Source organism: Paramisgurnus dabryanus, chromosome 5 (assembly GCF_030506205.2).
Source record: "Paramisgurnus dabryanus chromosome 5, PD_genome_1.1, whole genome shotgun sequence".
In the NCBI taxonomy this organism is placed as follows: domain Eukaryota; kingdom Metazoa; phylum Chordata; class Actinopteri; order Cypriniformes; family Cobitidae; genus Paramisgurnus; species Paramisgurnus dabryanus.
In genome coordinates, this window is record NC_133341.1 from 48,195,619 (window position 1) to 48,213,450 (window position 17,832).

At 38.5% G+C, this 17,832-nt stretch overlaps 1 protein-coding gene across 7 annotated transcripts in view; it reads left to right on the forward strand.

The window, feature by feature from the left end:
- Positions 1–17,832, forward strand: part of mast4 (microtubule associated serine/threonine kinase family member 4) — a 152,275-nt gene that overhangs the window by 78,986 nt on the left and 55,457 nt on the right. For all 7 annotated transcript variants that reach the window (XM_065284553.2, XM_073814774.1, XM_065284554.2 and 4 more), the window contains one exon: positions 5,870–5,901. In XM_065284553.2, coding sequence (XP_065140625.2) covers positions 5,870–5,901 — 32 coding nt within the window. The remainder of the gene's footprint in view (positions 1–5,869; positions 5,902–17,832) is intronic.

Sequence of the window (17,832 nt, forward strand, 5' to 3'; positions counted from 1 at the left end):
ACGTCACGAGTCATTTTTTGGACCCAAAATCCAATAGGAAAATTCAACTGCAGTAGCCACCGTTCAACCTGAAGAGGGCAGCAATCAGACGTTTTTACACCATATATTGTAGTATTGAAACACTTTATATCCAAATGTCAAAAAAATTACTAAAATCAATGAACAGCACTAATAAAGCATCATTCTTACAGATCATTAACTAAAAAAAGTTGGTTTAGGGTTTAGTTACTCTTTAAGTAGGTCAATTGAGCTTACTGTCTCTTTAAGACCAAATATGCACAGATTGCAACTCTCTGTGTGTGCACTACTGAGTCCCTTAAATGCACGCACACATTTTAATCTTTTATTTGTGTTCACCTTTTACAATAAATTTCATTGAACACAAACAATCTTAGATACAAGCATTGTAATCCAATAGTCCTTGCCTCTGGTCTCAGTTTATGGGTACAAATAACAACGCCTTCTCCATATATGCCGACTACCAATTATTGCTGAGATTGAACAAAATTTTGCTAGAGCTTTTGCTCTTGGCTTAGGGAGACCAGCGTTTGTTTCACGATGGCAATTTTTCGTCTGGGACAGCCAATAATCGTGCAGTGTATCCCGGCTTTAATCATCCACGCTACGATTATGTGCTTCCTGGGCGCAGCATTGATGTACTTGAAGCATCCTTACATGGGAATCCTTGCTCCGCAATGAAAATATATCGGATCGGTGCATCCCTAAAGGAAATGCCTCTTAGCTTTCTGTTCTTGAAAAAAATTGAAAATTTAAGAAGAAAAGACGTTATGTGCAAACGCTGTCTATTGTATGTTATTCATAGTAGAATATCCTGTCTCAAAAAAAATTCTTGCAAATGTGCTGTTGTACACGTATCGTCAAAAATTGGCTGTGTGTACAGATAACCGCACACCCTCCTGATGACATAAATTACCCAAAAGTCAGCTGATCAGATTGAAGCTTGCCATTTTGAGTAAGCTGTCCGTGAGCAATCGTAGTGATCCACCTGATCCTGTGACTAATCAGCCTTCAGATACTTCTGTTTGGCAGAAGCTAACAAGCTTTCTGTCCCTATGACATTCCACTTTTCACGGTGCACACTCTGACCTTTCTCTCAGTGGGATGGGAGTGAACACTGGACAGTGATCGCTGGACAGTGCTGTTATGTGTTTCCTAGCTCTGTGTCATGCCGGTACTCTGTATGATTTACTCCCAAAAGAAATTAACTTTGCTTCAAATTTGTCCAGCAATCTGAAGTTAAAGTCGATTGACATTGTTATATATATGCAAATCTGAATCTGTCTTTATGACATTTTATAGTGTGAAACTGCATCTGGGTTATTAAAAAACCCTTTAATTCTCCATTAAATGAAATATAGTCTTATGGATCTTTCTTGCATACTTATAATCTTGACCCTCTTTAACTATCTCAACAAGCCCCCTTCAGTCCAAGGTTTTCTCTTTCTGTTTCCTTTGCATTTCATACAAATGTGATGAAAATAGCGCAACCTTTCCACAGGCACTCTCAGAGAATAGTAATGCATATATTCATGTTCAGCCCTTGGTGAGCCTGCCCCATGTTGAATTCATGGTAAACCCTTGCAGTGTCGCACCATTCACTGCTGTTCCCCCGCTGTGCACCCCATCAGCTTCAGAGTTCTCTTTCATTCATTATTTTTGAGTAGCGTGAGGCTACAGTATCTCAGTGTGCAGAAGCACCATACAGAGGGGCTTAAAGCCACATCCGTGCATCAGGAGTTCAGATCTAGATGCTGTTGGAAATGTCATCCAGTTTTTGACTCTGGAAATCTAGACGTCTGCAGTTTTTTGCGTTTAAATTTGTTGGAAAAAAAAGAGAAATCAATAGTAAGTCAATGGTGGTAAGTGTGAGTGGTTACGTTAAAAGTTTAATTCAATTGTAATTACTACTGTAGTTACCTAAATTGTAATTAGGCTAATTTATGCAAATATTTAAAAAAAAAATTTAAGCCCACTTACACACTTTCACTTATATAAAAATAAACGAATTGTTGTTCCTCTGAACAAAAGAGAGGTTTTAATGCAAAAAAAGTATTTTTAGTAGTGACCATTTTGGCATGATGCATAATATAATGTTTTTAACACATTGGATGTGCTATGCATATCTTTATTTCTTTTATGTAACATTTAAGAATTGAAATACATTTTACTAATGTAATTGTAACTAACTGAGACTGTGCAGGGATGGGATTTCTTGACTTGATGAATGGGAATCGGCAGTGGGGACACACAGTTAGGTTTTGCTCAGTGGAAAGAGTGGCACTTAAAGTGTTTGATTACACATTTTTACAACTATAATAGCCAGATGGTGTGGGGACAATAAGCTATGGGAGGCCATTCGATACGGTGATTTGGTATGATGGTTGGGTTTTGTTGTTGGTCATGATGTAGAACTGTGGTAAAATGACTGTAACACATGGTCCAGAGTGGCTTACTGCTTTGGTAATATTGCTCTAAACCACAATATTATAAAAGACACCAATGCTCAATAAATGATTAAATTAATAATATCACCAGTACAGTATTGTATAGCCTACTAGTTAATATAGTGTCTGACTAACATTCAGCTCTTTAAGACTGCAAAAAGATACAATTCTGAATGTGGTTACTGATGTAAAAGAAACTGTTTAATTTTAATGCATATTTTTAGGCATATATTTTTTATTTTGTAAAAATGTTTACCCAAGCAAAAAGAAACCATTTATTTCAGTACAATAAAAGTTCTCTAATGAAATCCATTACAAATGTCAACTAAAATGCCCTCTGCTGGTGTTGTGTGACTATTGCATTAGGTGCATGAGCAGATAGGTCAGCCTCTTATTGAAACATGAAAACTGCATCATCTGCAAAAAGCTAATTTGGGAATCTTTCATATAATTTAAATGCACGTTTTAAATTCAAATTTGACTTTTATAACCAGCACAATAAAACATCACTTTAGAGATATGGATGTAATTTTCATTAAGGCATTCTTTAAAAACGCTTTAAATGAATTACCTCCTGTATATTAAAGTTAAAAAGTTTTCCAAAACCTTTTAATGTTGTTCTGTTGATCTGTTAAAGCTCTCTTAGGTGCAGGGTTTCAAAATGACATATATTTAACCCATTAGCATTCCTAAAAAGGTTAAAAGCTCCTAGAAAGGACACTCATTGTACCTGCTTTGTTGATTGCATCTTTCCATAATTTCAATCACAAGAATCTCAGCTTTCCAAAGATACACTATACTGTATTCCCAAAAGTTTTGGGACACCTGCCTTTATATGAACATATAAGCATGAACCTGAGTGACATCCCATTCTTAATCCATAGGGTTTAATATGGAGTTGGCCCACCCTTTGCAGCTGTAGCAGCTTTAACTCTTCTTGGAAGACTTTCTAGAAGGTTTAGTTTAGTGTGTTCTTTGACCATTCTTTTAAAAGCACATTTGTAAGGTCAGACACTGATGTTGGACGAGAAGGCTTTGCTTGTAGTCTCCGCTGTAATTTATCCCAAAGATGTTCTATTGGGTTGAGGTCAGGACTCTGTGCAAGCCAGTCAAGTTCCTCCAGCCCAAACTTGTTCATCCATGTCTTTATGATATTTTTTTATAATATTAATAACAGTTGACCGTGCAATATTCAGTAGTGAGGAAATTTCACAAATTGACTTATTGCACAGGTGGCAACCTATCACTGTAATACGCTTGAATTCACTGAGCTCCTGAGAATGACCCATTCTTTCACAAATGTGTGTAAAAGCTGTCTGCATGCTTGGGTGATGGATTTTACACCTAAGGCCATTGAGGTGATTGGAACACCTGAATTCAATGATTTGGAGGGGTGTCCCAAAGCTTTTGGCAATATAGTGTATGTGACATGTTTAGCCTTTTGTTTTTGATTTGTTGTATGTCGTCAAAGTTTTCTGTCAAATAATGCAGTATTCCTACATTTCAACTGTTAAGGGTTAATAAAGACTTGATATCAAATTCAAAATATATTTTTTAGTTTTGTTAAAAATTGAGATATTGAAGAAGCTGTTGATCTGTACTTTATTTATTTTATTTTTATTTATTTTATTTTTTAATCCTGCCTGGGGAAAGGTTTTTTTTGTTTTGTTTTGTTTCTAAATATTTGGTAAAATCCTAATAAAGACATGTTCTACAAAATATATATTTTTAGAGCACACTTGGATTGTTGTGATGAATGGCAGTTAAACATGCATGTCGACTTCAGGGCTAAAGGCCCGGGTATACTTTTTTTCCGCGTCCGGCTCGCGCGCGCACGCGTCCGCGCAGCTTTCCGGGTATAGTCCTCGCGGCTACACGCGGATGGCCACGTTCGACACTATACGCAATACAAATGATTTCTTATTCAAATTATTACTCTAACAGGCTGTCAGGGCAGCACTGATTTGGAGACATTTACAGTACATTATAACATTAGGATAGGTGAAGAAAAGTAACTGATCCACCATTGCAAACACAGTTTAGAACAAACAACAAGACAACAAAGAACAGGAATCAAACAAACATGCTCCAGAGCTTTCTGTTCTTGGAAGAAGTAAAAGTTAAAGAAGAAAAACGATAGTGTGTGTGCAAATGCTGTCTATTTCCTTTGTATAATTGTTTATAGTGGAGTGTCCTGTCTAAATATTTTCATGCGCATGCGCTGTCGTACGCGGACTGTACGCGCACTGTCCGCGCGGTCTCAAATTTTGGGCTGCACGCGGACGGTCCGCGCGGCCGGCCGCGGACCCTCCTGATGACGAAAATGACGTCATGCGGACGGCGCGCATACGCGGACGTCCCGAGTATACTTTCGGCTTAAACTTGCAATGTATCTTAAGAGCTGTGAAAGTGGGTCACCATTGAAACCTGGACTTGCCGTTGAAAAATGGGTCAACTGTTGGCATTCAGTTGGCCTTCAGTGACTTTGGCACCGTCCGAGAGCTTAGGCAGCTGACTTGTTGCCTCATGAGGCAATGACTTCGGAGGCATGAAGGCAGCTCCGAGAAATGCTTTGGGACAGACTTCATAGGCAGCATTACGGAATTCCGTTTGAAATATAAACAGAGAGCGCCTATGTGATAACTAATCACAAATACTAATTTCTCGCTAGAAATGCAATTAAAAGATGTAAAAAGTGAAAATCTAAGTGAATTTGTGCTTCAGCATGCCATTAATTTTTTTTAATCAGGCTCGACCAATCATATTCTCTGTGCATGCCCACGCATAGAATTGTGGGACAGGACATGAAGGTATCTCAGGAGACAGGATGTAAACCTAACATTGAATTCTGATATGGCTTGATGCCTTCCTGCCTTGGAATGCTGCCTCAGAAGACAGCATTTTAGAGCTAAGCATTATACAGATGTATTCATGTGTTTGCATATGATTTGCCTACTTACCCTATTTATTTATTATCATACTTACTGAGACTAAGTGTCAAGTGTCATAGGCAGGAGTGTTTAAAAGTGAAGTGTATAATTTATGCACCACTAGTAGCAAACACAGGTTTTAAAAAATAATGGCTTATACTAAACCCCTTATGCCCCTGGCCTAAAATGCTATTGCATTTTTAGTGCATCTATTGGTCGAATGTCTGGCTGAAATGTCAGGTTGCTCACGAAAAAGCAGAAATGTTTGGAAAGTGTCAAGCAGTCACAATAGTAACACTTTTCAAGATAATCAACATTATTATGGCTTTGTTCGAGTTACACATTTCTAAACATTAAACTGATTGAAGAATTCACCGTTAGGTCAATTTAATCCTCACATGAAAAGTATTCATGTATTTAATTTATGTCATTTATGAAGCTAAACAGCTTGTTGTTGTGTGTTCTCTCTTACAGAAGGAGCTCAGCCTTCCTAGACGAGGAAGTCTGTAAGTAAAACTGATTTTAATGTCTAATCCATTTTATACAAAACCTAGACATAAACCTGCAACACCACCAAAAAAAGTAGTCATCATTTATAGACTATTGTCAGGTTTCCAATATTCAATGTAATAAGTTTAACTTGGGATGAGGTTTTTTACAAGTGCATGACATCCGCATCCCTTGTTGATAGCTTAAGAGTGAATTATGAGTGTCAGCTGGTTTGTATTGTTTTTTGCTGTTTATATTGTTGCTTTGAAGGTTCTGATATACAAAGAAGAACTGCCTAGTTAGCAATTTTTTAAAAGACCATGCAACAATGTAAATAGCACACCCAATTACCTTCCAAATTGAGATTTTGTTTAGAATTTGATGAGTAAACAAATCAACGCAGCCCTCATGTGCACATTAAAGGATTTGCTTGCATTCAGATTTTATTTATTTTCTTCCATATTTTTCAAGTGGTTTGCATACAAATATTTTGTTTAGTACTCAAAGGACTCCTTGATGTTGGTTTGGTAGCACATATCCGAAGTTTTGCATGAGTTGGATTTGAGATAACGTTTTGATGTCATAACAACAACATATACTGTATGTGGACATAGATGAAGCCGACAGAATCTCAAACAGTGTTTGCATGTTGCAGAATGTGGGTATCGAGCAAACATTTTAAGCTATTAAGGTCTTTACTTAATTAAATGACTTCAAGGTTTTTGTATGACCTTACATGAGTTATTACATAGTCATATTTCTATGATTTATTGATCATTTTTTTAATATCCGTTAGCAGATTTGGTGTGTGATCTGAGGCATGCTTTGCTTAAGCTTTTAATGGAATGCACATTTATAATTTCGAAAAATGAATGAAACCTTCACTTTATGTGGATGAAGTCTGGCCAAGATTCCTCTTGCAATTGATCTATGAATAAGTGTTGGAATAAACTGTTATGATCTGAAGAATGCTTGGCTAACCAAAGGTGGCCGTGTTATTGGCAGTTCACATACAGGCTACAGAAAACAAATATGTGAAACGTAGCCCGGTTTCCCAAGAAATTGTGTATTTTATGCAAAGAGGAATAAATGTTTATTGGTTATATGCAACTCAAAGCCTCATATGAGAATATCACCTTTATTAAAACCACTTATGATGGAAATAAAATTCATAGACAAGGTTTCCCTTCCTGTTAAATATACACGGTTGCACAACATGGAAGCTGGCCGAAGAGCTTACGTCTCAGTGTACATATCTAGCAGGTTTGGCCAACATAATAGTTGGCAGGTTTGCTTGTTATAGTTTAAAATTATTATTATCCTCATCATAGTTTCACATTAACGTCTCATTAAATATCATTCTGCTCTGTTACTTGAACTTTGGGCTCTTACTTTTGGATTGTAAAAAGGAAAGCTCTGTGTTACAAACAAAACATAAAGCAGTGCAAGAATTAAACTTTGTTTATGGGAAAGCTCAGATGTTTTTTAAGTGACAAAAATAAGTTTGTTAAAATAAGGTAAGGGGGTGCTGGCCCAGTGGTGGTATTAAAGGCCAGGAGCAGAGCTTTGAATTTGATGCGAGCTGCTATAGGAAGCCAGTGTAACCTGACAAAGAGTGAAGTGACATGCACCCTCTTTGGCTCATTGAAGACCACTCTTGCCACTGCATTCTGGATCATCTGTAGGGGTTAGGTTGTGCAGGCTGGGAGTCAGGCCAGTAACGCATTGCAATAGTCCAGAATGGACAGGACAAGAGCCTGGAAAGGTCAAATTTTCCAAATGTGTAATCTATTGAGATTTAACTTTAGACATAGTATCTCCGTTAATCTAAGATCTTAAAGTCTTTTGCTCTTGCTTTAAAGTGCTTTCACTCTTTGTTTGATTGCTTTTCCTGAACCTGAGTTTGATTCCCAGAGCCTCTGCAAGCTTGCACTTACTTTAAAAAACTAATGTTTTTAAGTGTTCGGTTTTATTTCCATAACGTAAGTACAGAAGAGCACTGAGAGCATGAAGAAAGTGCAGAATGCTTTCTGAAGCAATTACTGTAGAGACGAGCAGAAATAAGACATGCTTTTATTTCTCTCCTTGCAGGACACCAGTCCTGTCTGTCTGCAAAAGTGTATACACGCACCATGATATAGGTCGAAGAGCTCTCACTTCCACAAAGTAGGTCGGATTGTTTTCATACCAACAGCGAGTTATACCAGAGTTCACATAGACCAAAACAAAGTTTCAAGTTCAGAAAGCAGCAATCACACCAACCAGGCATAACCAAAAACTTATAAAAATAATACTTATAATATTGCCAATATGTTTTGAAACATAAACTCAGTTTTTTCATTCTCTCTGGTCTCTGTAAACACACAGATAGCATTACACAAAAGCTGGAGAGCCCAAAGGCTTTTACAGCGCACCATGTGACTGCTGTGATCTGTCACACCTGTTCACTGTAAACAGGTCATGGTGTGATTTGAGTTACTAGGGCAATGGACTACTGGAATGCTAGTTATAGCCACATTAAATAGCTTTCCCATTTAAAAGGTTTCTATGTGCAATGGATATTTAAAGATCAAGCCTGTATTGCATATGCATATGGAAGACTAAAAATAAGCTCTTCACATAGCACAGGTTATTATGTGTTGATGACAGTTTGATGCTCTGAGTTTTTAGAGGAGTTAATGTGATGCTTGGTCATGTAACATCTAATGTTTGTGCAGTTGCCACACAGCGTCATTCCAAATCTATGTAGAGTTCATGCAAAGGTTCTTTAAAGAGCCACACAGACCCAAAATCGAAAAATTACCTGTATTGCAGTGTTTCATGTAACTGTCCATTAATGTAAAGATGTGCAAAGTAGTTCAACCAAAATGTGCACGATTAATAAAGTTATTGGCTTCTAAAGTAGGGAGTCGACTCTGAATCACGGAAACGAGTCGTCATATGTATTGAATCTCCTGCCTGTCTCTATCTACGTAGATACGAACACTTTGTATAATAATCTCCGCCTACAGTCTTGCCCAGGAGAAACAAAAACTCTGAACTGCCTACAGACACTTCAGCTAGTTAGTGTGTAAACATCATGTCAGGCGGACACTGTTTGTAGCTGTAAAGGCAAGTTTGTGTTGTGTTCACTACCAAAGGATGAAGATATGAAGAATCAGTGGTTAAAATTACTTTTTCAAGGAGGGAGTTAATAAACGTTTGGCTGTGAAGAATCAATGGTTAAAATTACTTTTTCAAGGAGGGATTTACTAAACGTTTGGCTGTGAAGAATCATTGGTTAAAATTACTTTTTTAAGGAGGGATTTACTAAACGTTTGGCTGTGAAGAATCAGTGGTTAAAATTACTTTTTCACGGAAGGAATTTAATAAATGTTTGGCAATGAAAGATGGTTCAAGGGCCCTATCTTGCACCCAGCGCAATTGACTTTGTCAGTGATGCATGTATCATTCATATTTTGCACCGGCGCACAGCGGGTTTTTCCCTTCCAGGGCTCCAGACTGCCACCAAATGGGGGCATTTTGCCACCAAAATTTTAGAGTGTGCCACTGAATTTTACATCCAGTCGCACATGTGCGACCTGTAAATTTGACCTTTTTTTGTGATGTGACACTAAATTTGAAACAGCACATTGTACTTTCTGCATTTATCAAAGTATTTATTAGTAATACAGTGTAAATAAGTAGAAATGTGAATATTTGGTTAGCATGTTGATTCAGGTGTGTGCCCCTAAATTTTCTGATTGCGCACCTAAAATTTTCAGTTGGGGGCCACTGTGCTCCTACTGAAAAAAGTTAGTCTGGAGCCCTGCCTTCACAGACGCACGTCGGCAAACTAGGGAATGAACTTGCGCACCTTGGGGCGGTTCAGCGCAAAAAAGGAGGCGTGTTGCGGCGCAAACCATCCCTGATGCGATTCTGCAGTTTCAAAAAACAATTGCGCCACTGACCACGTTGCGCGTGGTTCATTATGCTATTTTAAGGGCGCATAATGTATAGCGTGCACAATGCGCACCTACTTTGCAGATCTAATCTACACAGATGCAACAGTTATTTTTGCAAATCATAAATTGTTACAATAAAAAATATTAACACATGAGATAAGGGAAATCATAGTGGTGAGCATTGTGGTGATAGTTTTTATTTATTGTGTGGCTCCGTTAAAAAATTCTCATGCAAATAACGATTAAAATATTTTCATAAGAAACCTTAATGTATATGAACTTGATTTGTAAGTGTACTTTGGGGTTGGACCTTGCTTGCGTTTATTGGGTCCGATTTCAACGCCCCCAAACCCTTTCAGCGGTGAGGGTGGACGCAGCGATGTCCTCTGCTGGCGTCAGGTCCTGAGGCAGATCCACCTCCCGTTACACGGCGTGCCCGATTTATGCTGGCAATTGGGATTCCCCCGTCTCCTGACATCATTGTAGCGCATTGCGCAACGATGGGGATGCCAGCTAATGAGACAATTGTGGCTATTTCCTCTCACGCCTGTTTAACCTACGCTGATTTGGGCGGGTTTCTCCCATCCCCATACAAAACAACTTCTCTGTCTTTGACTGCTCTTACAAGAACGTCGGTCTCCTCGGCTGTGAACCGCTCCTGGCGTGCGCCTGGTAAATCCATCATAATAATAGCAACCCGCCATGAAACTTGCACCCTTGCGTTTAAAGGGAATGTTGGATAGCGTTCTGATTGGTTTATTTGACGTTACACCCAAACCACACCTATGAATAATGAACCTACTTCAGACAAACCCCTTATTGATTTGCGCCTGGCGCAAGAGTTATTTCTCCCGCCGGGAAAATAGCAACAGCGCCCAAGATCCGCCCACAAAGTCACCTGCGCATTGCGCTTCGCACTTGCGTTTCAGATCGTTAAAATAGGGCCCACTGTGTCTCCTAACCACAACCTTAAGTATGATTATTACATTATGTGTTTATATTCCCCCAAGTGTTTTAAAATGTCTAGTTTACTGTAATGTCTTATCAGTAAGCCATGCTAGCAAAGCATGTTGCAGTTAAACTACTGTTTAGATGTAGCCCGGTTAGCTTACATACTTGCTTAAATGAGTGTAAAAATTTTAGTGTCTGTCGTTGTTTTTATAACTTGGACTAATGATGAATGATGACCGTAAGTGCAACATGCGTTAGCCACTTGCTAATGTGACTCACTGACAGTATAATAAGAGTTTAAACACAGACATCAAATGGTAAAAATGGATGGTAAATGAACTGCATTTATATAGCGCTTTCGTAGACCAATGGCCATCCAAAGCGCTTTACAATTTTGCCTCACATTCACCCATTCACTCACACATTCATACACCGACGGCAGTGTCAGCCATGCAAGGCGCCATCCAGCTCGTCGGGAGCAGCTGGGATTAGGTTAATACACATACACATCATTCATCATTAATCCAAGATATAAAAGCTATGACAGATACTAGTGGATGCTGAACTATTGTGTACAGTTTTGCTTTATTTTTAATAGTAAAGCTTGAAAATAATGTTTAGATGGAAACACCAGGTGCCGTTTGGAAGCCACTAAATGCACTAAACTGTGGAATGTACTGTAGACCTTGAATATTGTGGAAGATGAAATGAGCTGTTCAAAGTCGTTGAATTTGATGTGGGCCGCAACAGGTAACAGACAAGTGAGATGTGAGCTGGGTTTTATTGTCAGACGACCTACAGAGCATTGCAATACTCAAGTCTCATTGACAATTAAGCTTATACCAAAAGCTGTGTGGCAAATTCGGATAGGAAACGGGATGATATATTGCGTAGCATTTTGTCATATTTTGTTCATTTGTGACGGTAAAAACATGGACCAAGTTGAGGAGCGATATTTAACAACTTTGACTGTAACAAAAGTTGCTGTCTGATGCTTCTTCCACCACATACACAAGAATATGCTGCTTTGTTTGCTTTTGATACTTACAGTACATTCATACAGTACTTCTCATTTACTTTTAATGGATGTCGCGTCAATGTCACGTCACTGCCGTTGCTCGCAGCAGAAATTAAACATTTCTCAACTTTTCAAGCGCATGTGTTGCGGCCACTGTGATTGGCTGTTGACCACGCTTTAGACATGCCTTCCATGAAGCTTTAAAGGCGCTCTAAGCGAATAATGTGCGACGTCACTTCCTGTTGATGTTTGAACTGTTTTCAAACAGACAGAGCGTAGCTAACTCCTCCCCCTCCCCCTCCCTTCCGTGCTTTCATGAACGCGCCCAACCCCCACCCCCAAATCCTTCTTGTCGTTTATTGGCTGGAATACTTTGTTTTGTTTTGTGCTGCTAGGTTTGGCCATTTGTTGATATTGCCGTTTGTGAAGCCTGGGCTGTCTACAGAGATCGCGTTTTTTTACAGTTTGATCAGCGGACAGGCAGCAAGCAGATAGTGAGGAGATGTTTCTGGTATGTAACAAAAAATGTTTTATGGTCTAAAACGCTTCAATTCGCTTAGAGCACCTTTAAAGCTTTTGCCCAGTGTAAATGTACCTTTAGGGATACACCACAGTTGACACTGCCAAGTGGTTTGCATGTCAATGTAGACAACAATGCAGAAATATAAATTTAATTTATGCGTAGCATACGGCATAGAGAGTTCAGCATTAAGTATCCACCTTATTTTTGACGTAATTGTGGGCGCAGCCATCTTTGAGCTCTTTTGTGTTAAACATCCAGTGAGCCACTAAAGCTAGTGGTAGTCGTATTGCAAGTGACACGAGTGTGCCGTTTTGACTGGATAGGTAAGGTTTATTATGAAATCCAAAAAGACGGCATAATTTGTGCAGTTGGGGGTTGACATAAGTTAGTAAATCTCCACAAAACATTTATTTTGACTATAATCTACACACAGAGCTGAATCTATAGACCGTTTCATCGGACGCACGTGCGTTGTTGTGGTTAAGTGTCTTGTCGGAACTTTACTTCCTGTTTCTGTTTGTTTAATGGTCTTACTAGTGGCTAAAATGAACTCTGGAACAAATACCTCGTCGAAAATAAAAGTTTTGGTTTCCTAAAGACAAGGGGAGACGGCGATAGTAGATCACCGCTATGTGAAGGGAGGTTTGGCAGCCGGTTTGTAGTTAATGGGACACTTCACCTTTTTTAAATATGCTCATTTTCTGGAGATAAACATTAGATTTTTACCATTTTGAAATCCATTCAGCCGATCTCCGGGTCTGGCGATACCACTATTAGCATAGCTTAGCATGATGCATTGAATCTGATTAGACCACTCAAAAATAACCAAATAGTTTTGATATTTTTCCTATTTAAAACTTGACTCTTTTGTAGTGACACTAAAATTATATCTTCATGTCATCCTCCCAATGGGTTATACATGGAGGCTGTAGTTAATGTTTACCATAACTGTTATTATTCGTGTTTTGTGCGTGCTCCCACTATATTTTCTCTACCAGATGGATATTGCATTGGAAGTCTCGCACAAAAAAAAGGTAATACGTCACATCACTTACTTGCGCATTCAAAAATGTGGATAAATCGGCCAAGAGGAGACAGACCCCACATACTGTTTTTATAAAGTATAATTTCTTATTCAGTACTATAGATCAAATTTCTTGTGGGACCTCTTCACGTATCTAAGTTCATTTTAAAAGACATCTGCCAAAATGAAGCAATAGTGTTTGATCAAAATAACAATGCTAGCTTCTAGTTTATGATTCTCTCATTAGGTTTTTAGGATAAACACCGTACATTCCAGCAACTGTAGTATGATGTGGTTAGTGTGATGCCCTTCACAACCCTTGCGAAAATATACTGTACTGTTCTGGCACCGTGACAAGACTTCTGTTTATGATTGCCGCAAATACTGTGCGTTCCTGTTTGTCAAAAGCAAATGAGCATTGTTGAAAACTGTTTTGCAAAAAGCATTGAAATTACATTGCTTGTCAAAACAAACAGCAGATACGGCAGATATTTCAAGTAAACCTATGGCAAAAAAAAAAAAATTAGTTTTTGTTGTTTGATTTGACCTGTATTAGGTCTTGTCATGCTTGTGCATTCTTTCCCACTCCACAGTACTTTCATCATGCAGTATGTTGACATTTACAAAACTTCTATTTATGTGAGAAAACTATTAAATAAGAGTGCAACATCTCATCTGACAGTATGGGCTCACGGTTCCCTTGCGCTCTCGGTTGGATGTATGTGATAGATTTTCAGGGTGTCAGAACCTGTCACAACCGAATTAGAAGAAAAAACATGTCAATGACTTTTATTGGCCCTTTGCGTTTGTGATTTATGGGCTGTCCGTTGTGACGGCAACACGGGGGGTGTGATGAATGTGCCGCTACGGTTGTCTATTCGTTTCTGAGAGCGAGTGAGTTAATGTAGTGGTCACGTGACTGGGCTTGATCAACAGTGAGGTGAAGTGCAGTAGTGGATGGGAGGTTATAAATGTTCAGGTCATCTATGGGCCGCCTGATGTGTCAACTGAATGCAAATGAGAGGTGAGTCACCCGCTTACAGCAGCGGTAGCAGGTCATGGGCTGTACGGTTTTTATTTTTTATAATTAATATGCCTTATGTTGTGGTCGTACTAGACTTTTCGAACCACTGACATATGAATACGGTAGATCGTAAATGCAAGCTCCTTTGAAAAATTTGCATTTCACTGCATTACTGTGAATTTGTATCACGCAAAGACGTGTGACTAATAGGAGATTAACACGTCGCATACATGACCTTTTTACAAAATCCAAGATGGAGGAAACATTAACAGTAGTGGTGTTGCACAATCCTGTCTTGTTAAACACTGCCTTGAAAGATTGTAAAAAAGAAGTTGCCTTGATGACAATGTCGCTACAAACTTACTTTACTTATTTTAACGTTAAAATTAGTTTGTAAAGACAACAGCATGGCGTGTGATGTCATCGGTTGCTAAAAGTCTAGTGTGACTGTGACATTACTGACTGCAAAATGCCACAAATGCAAAAAAGGTAGAATAGCAGTATATTTTCCATTTAATTTAAGAGGGCAGAGAAAAAAGATCATCTTGTAAAAAAATTCAACTGTTTTGGCAAGAAGCCATGACTTGAATTATAAATACACCTTAGGGAAAATCTTATTTGAAAAAGGCCCATTTAAAGTGAGGTTTTAAAAATAATTTAGATCTCCTTTAATACACATTATGAGTGTTCTGTTGACAGATATATGATGGTAGTTTGAAAACGAAATGGTTAGTGCAATTAATAAATGGAAATAGAATCTAATATGTGAGGTGTGACCTGTTAAATCCCAATGGAGCAATCCCAGCGGCCTCAGATGATTGCTTTATTTCCACACACAGACACACACACGGACACACAAACCCTTGATGAGCCTCAGGTTTCAACTGTTTTGAATATGAGTTAAGGATATGTAGGTATTATTCAGATATATATCTATCACCTAGATTCTGTAATGTATTACTCATTCAACTTCCTAAACATAAATGCATTACAGTTTGCCCTTATTCCGTAGAACTGTGCTTAACTGGGTTCTGCCCCTACGTCCCAGTTGCCATCTGCTACGGCTCCTGTTTGGTCTTTTGATCCAATGTTCACTTACTGTTGTCTGTAAGTTTGTGTTTACAAGATTACGTCAGCACAATAAATCACTCATGGCGCCTCAGAAAAGAGAATGTAAATGTGTTTAGAAAGATTTGCCCTAAATAAAAGTCTAAACTAAAAAAATAGACGTTTACTATGTTAACTTTATGCAGAGGAGGTTTTAAAACTCTTCAGAAAGACCAGTCATCTTTTTTTTAAAGGTGCAGTGTGTAATTTTTAGAAGGATCTCTTGACAGAAATGCAAAATAATATACAAAAAAATATTATTAGGGGTGTATAAAGACCTTTCACAATAAATCGTTATTACCTTAGAATTAGACATTTTATCTACATCTGAGGGTCCCCATACATAGAAGTCGCCATTTTGTGCCCCCATGTTTCTACAGAAGCCGTTAACAGACAAACTTTCTTACTAAGTTGTCTCAGACGATGACATGTTTATCCAGTGGCGGCTACAATAGCTTCACTATTCGTTTCAAAAACAAGGAGTGAGCAGGGGACTGAGCCTTTGGTTGCAATTCGCAACCTCACCACTAGATGCCGCTAACATTTACACACTGCACCTTTAAATACTTTGGCTTAAATAGTGACATTTTTACATTTAAAATAATCTGATTATTATCTACAAACAGAAAATCGGGCAAACATATCGGCCAAGAAAAACGACATCATATATCGGTCATCGGCTGCCCTGATTTCTAAATATCGGAATCGGCATCAGCCAGAGAAAAAAACACATTGGTCTACCTCTAGGGGCTGTTTACACTTGGTATTAAGATGTGTTTTCATTGATCGGATCACAAGTGGACGGGAGAGACACATTACGTTTACACCTGTTATTTAAATCCGTCTCTTTTGTCCACTTTCGACCGCTTCTGTCCTGAATACTGTGAGGGGACGGTCCGTGAGGCGGTGGACGAGTCTCTCTGCTGTCATTCAAACCCGAGCGGGAGTAATTATGAGTTTATATGGACGCAAACTAATATTATGTCGAAGTCCGCTGCTTGTTTAGCAAGTATACATGCTGCACAGTGTTTTGTACGTTTATATGTTGGAGCTTTCTCTGAAATTTCAGCGCAATTGATGAAATAGGATCGCGCAACTTACACGCTTTAAAAACGAAACTACGGAGAACACCCGCAGTAGTTTTATCAATGAAAGGCTAAAAATAGCGCTGTTCACCGTATGTTCACGCCAGAAGTCGAAAAAGACGTAGAACTTGTGTCTAATACCTCAGATTAGATAAATGGGCGGAGAGAAGGCGGTCGCGTGTGGCTGTTCGAACACATTCAACCACATTTGCGTTCCGCAACTCCAAAGCGATCCGATCGAAAGTGGTTTCGACTACCTCTGGATGTGGTTGAAAGTGGTCGAAAGTGGACGCGTTCAAAACGTTTTGAACACCGTTTACACCTGGCATTAACGTCGTCCACTTGTGATCCGATCGACAAAAACGCATGTTAATGCCAAGTGTAAACAGCCTCATAGAAGCTGTTATAGCTGCAAAGGGTGGGCCTACTCCATATTAAACCCTATGTATTAAGAATGGGATGTCATTACGGTTCATGTGCATATGAAGGCGGGTGTCCCAAAAGTTTTGGGAATATAGTGTATGTAATGTAGGATGCCAAACATTATTATTGTAAAATCTTTGTAATGTAGCCATCATAACAACGTATGTAAATCCAGTCTTGATTTGATACTTGAGGGTTCCTGCTTTTCCTATTCATTAAGGGGCCCCTGGCTTTAAAAAAATGTAACATTTTCAAGCACTTTGTAGAAATCTACATTAAAATTGTATTTAAAAAAAAAAGGATATGGCCATGATTGCTAGATTATTGCACCCAGGCACATGTTGCAGAGGATACAAAGTACAATTGCAACTCAATTTTATTGAGTATGTGAGTAGGGCTTTTGTTCTGATAATTAAAGGACTTGTTGTGTTATGAATAGAATCTAATTTAAGATTTATAATGATCCTCTTAATTTGGTTAGCACCTTTGTTTCGCTTCAGTTTGGTTAAACCATTATGCTTCTTCATTATTTCCTGGATTTGTTTTAAATATTGTAACATGATGTTGCAGACCACTGACTTGCTTTGTTAATTCAGCATTTTTTACTCCAAATGTAGTGCTTGAAAAGTGTTAATTTACTAACCATTTTGGATACATTTGTCAATACTGTTATGTGATGTATCTGGTTTGGTTCGAGACATATTGATGTTGCCAAGCTGGAGACCTTTGTGCTTTCAGGTCTGATGTTTCTTCGGCTTTATGAGGTCATTAACTGCTCTTAAGCACAACTAGGGTTAAATTGTGTGTAAACCCCAAAGTCATTATTGCAGTTGTCTCCAAGCACCTTTG